The sequence below is a fragment of the Triticum aestivum genome, chromosome 6D, assembly GCF_018294505.1.
Source record: "Triticum aestivum cultivar Chinese Spring chromosome 6D, IWGSC CS RefSeq v2.1, whole genome shotgun sequence".
Classification (NCBI taxonomy): domain Eukaryota; kingdom Viridiplantae; phylum Streptophyta; class Magnoliopsida; order Poales; family Poaceae; genus Triticum; species Triticum aestivum.
The window spans coordinates 42,941,069-42,951,200 of record NC_057811.1 but is presented as its reverse complement, the minus strand read 5'-3'; the positions used below and the strand labels follow the sequence as shown (position 1 = coordinate 42,951,200).

At 49.2% G+C, this 10,132-nt stretch overlaps 1 protein-coding gene across 1 annotated transcript; it reads right to left on the bottom strand.

The window, feature by feature from the left end:
- Positions 1 to 8,165: 8,165 nt before the first annotated feature.
- Positions 8,166 to 9,387, bottom strand: LOC123143396 (glycine-rich protein 2). Its single transcript, XM_044562313.1, has one exon. The coding sequence runs from the start codon at positions 9,295 to 9,297 to the stop codon at positions 8,530 to 8,532; it is 768 nt and encodes a 255-aa protein (XP_044418248.1). The 5' UTR covers positions 9,298 to 9,387; the 3' UTR covers positions 8,166 to 8,529.
- Between the last annotated feature and the right edge of the window lie 745 nt (positions 9,388 to 10,132).

Here is a 10,132-nt window from a genome sequence, read left to right as displayed (position 1 = left end):
TGAGTCAGGAGGAGGAGGTGGACGAGGAGGGGGGGTATGTGAGGCAGGAGGAGGAGTACGTAAAGCAGCCCGGAGTAGAGCACCTCTTTCTTCTGCTCGACCCTCTGATGCAGTGCTTCACCGTGCTCAGGAGGAGGAACCAGAGGATGGGGATGAGGTGTGTGAGGAGGAGGACGAGGAGGATTTTGCGGAGGAGGTGGTGGAGGATGAGGAGGAGGAGGTGGTGGAGGACGACGCCGCCGAGAGGAGGCTGGTTGTTCGTCAGGTTTCTGAGGGTGGGGATGGACCCTCACAGGTGATAGAGCACCACGAGGTGAGCGGTTCGCAACAGAGCGGTTCGACTATCAGCACTACTTCCGGAGGGAAAGTGTGGCTGCGTGGTCCTTCAAAGCTTCCAAGACGTCCATATGTGCATAGAGACGTGTTGATTAAACCAATGGGAGAGAAGTAAGTGGTTATCTCGATTCATCCCATATAAATTGTACCTTTTGTCATTTCCTCACATATAATATGACTTCACTCTTAGAAATGCAGAAGCTTAGTAAAAGGTGGTGAGAGGCGTCTGCCACGGTCGCCGAGTGGCATCATTGGGGGTCTTTGTAGGTTAAATTATCCTGGACTGGTCACTTTGCCGAACGGTATCATTGAGCCAGCTTGGTCATGGGATCACTACAAACTTGCACCGGATTTCCTGGATATGCGTCAAAGGGTTTATGATAACAGAGCCATGCGAGTGGTCAACGATTTCTGGGTAAGTCCTTTCAAACACCTAAATGTCAATACCAAAAGGTTTAAATTTGCCATAGTCATGATTTAACCCTTCTCACATGTATGCATGTTTGTAGGATTTCTATACATGCGTTGAGGGTCAGAAGGATCGTGCAAATGTGGTGGTCGAGAATATTGCCAAGAAACTAGTCCACGACATGCACTATGAGGAGTGCGTCCGGTTAGTGGTCAAGTATCACGCGGACTATCTCAACCATAGGATTTCCAAACAGGAGGCTCGAGGGACGCATCTTTCATGGGACAATTACTTCAAGGCAAGTGACGATGGATGCTTGCTATTCCCTACATTACCGCAAAATTAGAATCATTACTAAGATGTATTTGTTTAATTTACAGGTGATTCCTCGGTGGTGCGCTGACAAACGTCCGTGCTGGGAGAAGATCGTCGAACGGTGGACAGATCCAGGGTGGCAGGATGAACACAAAGTAATATCTGAACGGCGTAAGTTGATGGGGGGTCGAGGACACCGTCAAGGCAACCTCACCATCCCAGGTGTCGTCTCAAAACATGTAGGCAACCACATCCTTTTCATCATGTTCTCTTTCATTTGTGAGCATTCCCTTGATTGTTTGGATCGCTTTCTTATGCAGAAAGAAGACACTGGCAAGGATATCACTTACTTTGAGGCATGGACCATCAAACGTACCAAAGACGACAAGGACAAGGACCCTCTCCACCCGGAGAGGGACTGGATCAGCTCTAAAGCCCGGTCAGATGGAGAGAACTACACCAAAAAATTGAAGGAGACGTACGGGCCTGACGCTGATCCTCACGTGCTACCGTTTGACCCTCTTGTGGCCATTACCGCGGCAGGCGGTAGACCGAATGGCCGGATGGCGGTTCACCTCGATTCTGTCATAACCTCCTCCCTTCCGAGAGTCAACACGCTCCGTGCTATGAGTACTGGCTCTACTCCTACCATAGAGCGTCACGTGCCACATTCCATGAGCATTATTGAGGATATTCAGGTCAGTGCTTCTTCATTGATCCTTCATGGTCCTGCGTATTTGCATTTCAACATGAATGACATTTGCATTGCCATATTGTAGACTCGACTGATTGACACCGAGAAAGAACGAGATGAAAACCGGGCCACGCTGAAGGCACAAGATGATCTAGTGAAGTATTTACAACATATGGTGGCCAATCTTTATTCCATGCAAGGCCAACCAGTGCCAGAGATGCCACCGACGCCAGAGTGGAACATTGCGAGTTTCGTTCAAACTATTTCTATCACCATTTTCGGCATTACCATATGCATTCATCTCACTATTGGGTCAATCCATCACAGCTCAACCCATCACAAGGGTCGAACAATGTTCCGGTAGTTCCACCTCAAGTTGGTGGAGTTGGGGCAGCAAAGGGAATGATGCCTTCTAATGTTGATGTTATCACTCCGGTTGATGGAGTTGGGGCAGCAAACGGAATGATGCCTTCTAATGTTGATGTTATCACTCCGATATCCAAAATCGTGTGAACTTCATGTTATGTTATGTTTGAAATTGTTCCTTGTATGTTGAGAACTCTTGCATCTTGAGACTTGTAAACTTGTGGTAGTCGAATGTCTTCACTATTATTTCACCTTTTATGCACTATTGCTTTTTATGTGGAATGCTTTTCAGAATCATTGCTTCTTTTGTTCAATGATGCCTATATGTGACATGTTATATGTGTGATGAACTATATGCTGCTGTATATGTTTTGCTGCAGGAAAGAAACAGAAACAGGAAAAAAAGGCTCCTGGGCACACCATTACCGAGGGTGGCTCTCGGTAATGACTGTGAAACTGGACCAGAATGCACCCTTTACCGAGAGGCCTCTCGGTAAAGGATAATAACCTGTGGTGCCCCTGACAACTTTACCGAGAGGGCTCTCGGTAAAGGGAAAAGGATTGCCGAGGGTGGCTCTCGGCAAAGCTGGCCCTCGGCCTGCTCTCGTGGTCCCACATGTCAGGAGGTGACACGTGTCAGCCTCCTAGTTTGTTCTCTTTGCCGAGAGTGGCTCTCGGCAAAGTTGGCCCTCGGCCGGTTCGCCTGGTCCCACATGTCAGGAGATGACACGTGTCAGCCACCTACTGGCTCTCTTTGCCGAGAGTGGCTCTCAGCAAAGATGGCCCACGGCCTGTTCGCCTGGTCCCACATGTCAGGAGCTGACACGTGTCAGCCACCTACTGGGTGGCTTTGCCGAGAGTGGGTCTCGGCAAAGTTGGCCCTCGGCCTGTTCGCCTGGTCCCACATGTCAAGAGCTGACACGTGTCAGCCACCTACTGGGTGGCTTTGCCGAGAGTGTCTCTCGGCAAAGATGGCCCTCGGCTTGTTCGCCTGGTCCCACATGTCAGGAGCTGACACGTGTCAGCCACCTACTGGGTGGCTTTGCCGAGAGTGGCACTCGGCAAAGAAGCCCCTCGGCCTGTTCCCCTGGTCCCACGTGTCAGGAACCGCTGGCACCGTCTGCTATCCGTTAGCTACTTTATTTTTCCGAGTGGTACTGTTTGGCTCTCGGCAAAGTCTTTGCCGAGTGCCCGTGTTCTGGCTCTCGGCAAAATCCTGTTTGCCGAAAAGGTGTATGCCGGGTGGCTTTCGCCGAGGGTGACACTCGGCAAAGGCTTTGCTGGCGGTTTTCGGCCCTTTGCTGAGTGTCTGGGGCACTCGGCGTAGCCCAGTATTCCAGTAGTGTAAACATCTTGAGCTGAGATCTCAACCTAGAAAGGTATGGCTTTAATTCGGCATTAGATCATCATCTTGCATTTTCAGTAAGGTTTACTTGATTTACTTACTTTTGTATTTTCTTTCCAGTTCATTTTCGCAAGAGATTTGAAACACTGCCCTACATTCAGCAAGCTAAAGAGTTTACTACTCAACGAGTACTGGTCCGAGGCTCCTGGTTTGGATCCACTGCTTTGCATTCTGAAAAACTCACCAGTTCTGGAGAAACTCACTCTTCAACTTTTTTCCATGGTATAGAACTTTATAATGGATAGTTGCTGCATGAGTAAAGTTATTATCAGTCATCATCTTGGTTTAGAAGTTTTTTTTTTCTTACCGTACGGACCAAATAATAAACTGCATTTGAAAGGAAGCTACAAATCAATGGAGAGACCGTCTGCAATATCACGGCACCTTAACATAGTTGAAGTCAAGTGTGATGTGGTCGAGGAGAGGATTTATAAAGTTATCAAGTTACTGTGTGCTGCGCTTAACATACGTGAGCAAACTAATGACACTTTCCATGCTCTCTAGCTATATTCCAAAATTAATCTTCGTGTGTGGGAAGGAAACTTTGTATTAACCATATGTGGGAATGGAAACTAACAAAGCAAATAGTGAAGTACAAACTTTGTGAATTAGTATGTAGAAAGAACAGTTTGCAAGGATTGCAGATTGTTTGAGGCATCGAAATCTGAGCGCAAAAGGGAAAACAACCCATTTTGTTGGCAGAGGATGTTTATTTTAACTGTGTTGCAGAAAGAAACAGAAAGACGCAACTTGTGGGCTTGTTGATTAGTTCTGGTCTTGTAGGCACTAGCACAAATTTCTGAATAGATTATTCAGAGTAGTAATACAGTACCTTCACATTTTGATTGGCTCTGATCAAGCTCAAATGTATGTTCATGCGTACCTTCACTTTGTGTTGTTGAATAGGAGTAATATATAGTTTGTGCTAATCGGTAACAATTTTTGTGGCTCCCTAGACCTGAGCAGCTCCTTGTTCTTATGGGATAAATTATTCGGTGCTCGGTTTCCTTGTGATTCAGCACTAAATTATTCGCCATCTGTGATACCAGGATTCACATAATATTTTCTTCAAAAATATAAGTCTATACATACCAATTCTAGCAGTATCTGTGATGATTGCTTATTTCACATTTCCTTTGCCATCAATTTTTTATGACATTTTTCTGCATTTTCATTTGGGGGCAGTTTAGCTAGATGTTTTTTGCATTAGATTATCAGCTAGAAATACCTGTATGAGATGTAATGGAAGTTTGTCCCCAAATTAATGTCAAGGTAAGTTGCACATGGTAAAGCGGTTCTCCTTCATACTTACCATACCATGTCTCGGTATCTTGGTTTTCATTGTCAAGTAACTGAACCTTTTTTTTTACTTCTGCTGATACACCAAGACTCTTACATTGGCTTTTCATTTCTGTACAGGATTCTTTTTCGAGTAGGGTGAGAAGATGTGGACCATTGGTGGATATGCCATGTCTTTGACTATTCAGAAATGCAACGCTGAAAGCACATACGCTACCACAACGTTTTCGTCCCTTTCATTTTTTTGCGTATTATGGCAGTTCTACCCTGAGAGGAAGAGGGGTAGAATCGGCAATATACACGTTATGACCTAGGCCATGTAGCTAGACTTGGTATTATCGTATCCTGCAATTTTTGTTGCACTTCTGGTTCATGCTGGATTTAGTGACCTGGTTATTGTGTCTACTGTGCCAAGAGGTGTTCCTTATCGGTTGGATGCCACTGATCTACTGTTCGATTTTCTGCCTTTTGCCTACGCATATATATGTCCCAGCCGCCAATTTATAGGAGCCGCTGCTTTTATATACCCAAGTGGTGATCTGAAGCAGCTATGACACGGCACCAGTGCTTGTGGGGAATTGGAGAGGCTAACAAGTTGTTTGCCCGTCAGGACTTGTTTGGATCAAGTTATGCAAAGATTGCAAGAAGTTTATAATCTTTATTACTCATACAAGTAAGGTCCTTAGCCAGGATTCGATATTTAGCCATATATATGTGACTTATCTGCTCCTTTGCATCAAACCGTTCCGATGGCAGATTTTCAGAATCTGGGTATTACGGGTTCCCTTTTAGTTTGTGAGTCCTTGTGTGCATCCTTTTAGTGTACGCTCATAAGGAGTAGCAACCAAATCAAGAAGAAAAAAACAAGCATACCGTGAATGAGGAACTTCTCACTTCCAATCTAGTAGGAGGCTTATCATAAAGGGATTTTATTCATTCTTTGAGACAAAATCAAGTTTTGGGATGTCAAAGTTGTTTCTTTGCTTCTAAGAATATAGATTCGTCTCCAACCCAGCTCATGACCAAAGGGCTGGTAAACGTGTTTTTGTAATCACGAAAATCATAATTTGAAGTCTCGAAAACCATGCCTTGAGCAATCCCTACCTTCAAAAAATGTAATTATGACTTGTTCTAAAAAGGAATAATCCTATGTGACAAGCTATCAATACAAGTCGCATAAACTTGTGTTGCAGAAGTACGTTTTGTGATTTTCGCACAAGGCCGCACATTTTTATGAAAACATACGAAGTTAAGCTTGCACCTACTACCTAGATTACCTTTCCATTATTTTTTAACAGTTTTGCTAAAGTACATCTAGATGTGACATAAGTATTGCAAAACTCAGACAATTGATCATATGGGTATTTTTTTTCCTTATTATGTTTGAACGGGTCACTTAGATGTGCAATAATTAGGGCACACCCATTTTTTAAACATAGAAATGTGATCTTTTGCTCAGACAATTGATCATATGGAACCCTTGTTGCACAAGATCAACCGGCGAGCGCCTTGTGATTGTTGGTTCAGATCGTCCTCCTTTGTGCTGGCGACCAATTCTGAAACCCCCATACCCACATCTACACGTGCAACAATTTTGAAATGTTTGGGATTGGAAACCTCATGATCAAGAGGAAACTCGGTCAGACACCCAAGGAGTTTCCTCGCTCACTCGCCGTCCGTCTGTCCATCCCCACCCGCTTCCCTCGGTAGCTCACCGGCACGGGCACCAGCACCGGCCATCAATGGAGGCCCAAATATCTTGCTGCGATCAATCAACGCATCTACAGGGAAAAAAAATCTACAGGGAGAATATAATCCAGCCCCTCGATCGGCACATATGCTCGAAAAATCAAAAAGCGCGCAACAGGATACGATGCCCCAACCCCTCCGCATCATATCATCCAGACAAATAATGCCCGTGGTACCTATCCATCGCCCGCACCGTCCACACCTTGGACGGCGCGCATCATCTACATCTCGCCTAGGCAACACGTATAAATAAAACAAAACGAAAAAGGCGAGCTTCTCCAACAGTTTTTAAGCCATTCTAGAGCAGATCTCTCTTGCTGGCACTGGGACCTGGCGGCCACACGGCAAGCTTTTAAGCTAAGATTAGCAAGATACTCCATGATTACCACCATGGGTCTAATAAGCTATGATAATGATTATCTTCTCCTATCTTTTGGCGTGGCGCGCTGGTGATGGAGGACAGCACAAGCAGCTAGAGCATGTGCAGCAGGGGTCGTTCTCTTTCTCTCTCCCATGCGCGCGAACGTACGGTCGAGGGCCGCTGGCGCGCCATCTGGACGACGGCCAAAGCAAGCACAGGATTCGGATAGACAAGGCAGGCGGAGGACACTGACACAGGCATGCGACACAGTGCCCTCCGGCAGACTAGCGGCATTGACCGGCCAGTAAAAACTGGAGCACGAGAGCGCGCACCAGATCGGATTGACACCTGACGGCGACCCTTCGGCGCATGCCTCTGCGGGGCCGACACACAGGTCACGGGCCGTCTCGTTGCGCTAAAAATAGCCAACGTCCATATACACCACACATAAATCAATAAAATTATACCAGTAGCACTCCTGAGAAAACATACAGCTAGTACACAGCTACCGGATTAAACACACTGCAGCCGGCCAGACGGCCAGTGTGCTCTGCCTTTCCTTCCGTCCCATCGGCCAACGCTCTATCCTATCCTCATCTACACGCCCCACCAAGACGCAACAGTAATGCTATGCCGTCCCAGACTATAATTCAAGTGATTAAGCACAAAAGGCACAGGTGGGGATTGAAATTCAGTGTCTAACGGCAGAAAAACTCGGTGTTACAGACCTATCACAACAGCAATCCAGAAATAAATCCCAGAACAAAGATGTAAAACAACTTCTGTATTGTGCTGGAGATGTATATGGACCAGCACGCCAAAAAAATCATGAGCAGAGCCAGACACAGTGCAAGCTTAAATACAACGCAACCACTAGACACTGACAGGAAAGTGGATCCAAAAACAGCACCAGACAGGGCATGACACCCCATGGTTGGGGAACTGACACCATTGCTTACCCCAGATTGACGCTTTCCCCGGATTAAAAGGGTCGATCGCAAATCCAGTAAAAACTTTCCCCTCCACTACGCAGCCCAGACAAAACCTCACTTTCCCCACGCAAAAACCTCAGCAGATGAAAGTACCAGCACTAGTTAATCGCCTTCCAAACTCTACTTTAACATAATCATAATCAATTAACAAACAGGATGTCAGACAGAGGTAATAGTTCTACCACTAGAGCAGAGATCTGATCTGACAAGAGAGAATTCATTCATTCACTCATGGAGGATGATAATAACGACCGGCATCTTTTACTTCATCGATGAAACCAAAAAACAGAGATGTGTTGCAATCTCCTCATCATCACCACACAAAAATCACCAATAATCCATCATCATCACGACCTTAGACATCAACTGAGAGTACGGGTACGGGTACCAGAGGACCAATTCATAGCAAAATTAACCATCACACGGACTGACTGACTGACTGACTTTCCCCTAGGACGGATTCCGAGAACGGAAGGGGGGAGGAAGATAAAATAAGCGAGGCGGCTGCGGCTGGGCGCTCAGGCCCAGATCGATCGATCGGCAAAACTAAGACGAGAGGTATTTAGGCGCAATCTATAGAGGGGGAGGGGCAGAGATATCCCCTCACTTGGTGCAGTCGCGGGAGATGTGGCCGGTCTCGCCGCAGTGGTAGCAGGTGCGGTCGCCGCCGCCGCCGCCTCCTCCGCCGAACCTCCCGCCGCCGCCCCCGCCAAAGCCGCTGCTGGTGGGGCAGTCCCTCGCGATGTGGCCCGGCTCGCCGCAGCTGTAGCAGTTACCGCCGCCGCCGCCGCCGTAGCCGCCGCCTCCTCCGCCGGCGCCGCCGTTGAAGCAGTCCCTGGCGATGTGGCCTTGCTCGCCGCACTTGTAGCAGCCGCCGCCGCCGCCGCCACCAGCGGGGCCGTTGACCGAGCAGTCCCTGGCCATGTGGCCAGGCTCCCCGCACTTGAAGCAGGCCCCACCGGCGCCTCCACCGCCGGATCTCCTCTGGCCGCCCCAGCCGCCGCTGCCACCACCGCCATACCCACCTCCGTACCCGCCAGATCCGTCCCCGCCGCGGCCGCCGAAGCCCCCGCCGCCGCGAGATCCGCCGCCGCCGCGGGATCCGAAGCCGCCCCCGCCGCCGCCCGCGCCGCCCTGCACGAAGGATCCGTCGGGGCCGGTGACGTCGACGGCCTTGGTGCGGCCGTCGTCGCCCTCCGAGACGGCGAACTCGACCACCTCGCCCTCGGCCAGCGAGCGGAAGCCGTCGGCCTTGATGGAGGACTGGTGCACGAAGAGGTCCTCGCTGCCGTCGTCGGGGGAGATGAAGCCGAACCCCTTGGTGTCGTTGAACCACTTGACCGTCCCCTTCATCCGCGCCTCCATCGCCATCGCAGCCCCCGAAACCCTACCGACGAGAAGATTTTTTTTCTCTCTCTCTCGCTCCGCGATCGATCGATCTTATCTGCTCGGGGTGGGGGAGGAGGCGGGGCTTATATAGGCGGCGGCGGGCGGGGCATACGAGGAGCGGAGGGAGGGCGTGGAACAACCCCGGGGCGCATCGGACGGCCGGTGGCGTGCCGGGGGTCGTGATGGACGGCTCGGGGTGGCCTGGCGGACGTGGTTGGAGGGGAGGAGGCTGACGTGCGGGGGCCGGGCTTCGCACGTGTGGGCTGGCCACCCGTCGGCGCCAGCGTTGGCCAGGTTGGTTTCTGTGGGCAGAGACCATGACCGGTGGGCCGCCGCTGGAGAGGAGGTTGCTGGATCCGGTGTACGCGGGAATCAATGCTCTCTACGATTTGTGGGTTGTTAATCGAGCCAGGACCATGCACCCGGTCTACCAGGGCATCTGTTTCAAAAAGAGAAAAGGGGGATAGATGGAATACTTTTAAGTAAATCTCATCTCAATTTGATTAGATAATTTTGTATATAAAGGAGAATCTCAATTTGCTTTTGGTTCCATAGCGATTTTCAAAAAGGAGGGGCGTGCTAGGTCTTTCTAAAAGCCAGCCGGCCCACGAGCCATCTGATTCATGATGCGCATCGTATAGTCTTTCTTCTCACTTTCCCACAAGTTGCAACAACGATTGACAACGCACAGCCGCTGCCTCCTCCCAAAAAAAGAGACTAGGGCTCCTCTATATCCCGCCGACGCCGCCGCCGGTCCACCTTGTCTCCGGTGGCCTTAGGGTCATGGGGGCGCGACAGATCCCGACCCTTGCCGGCG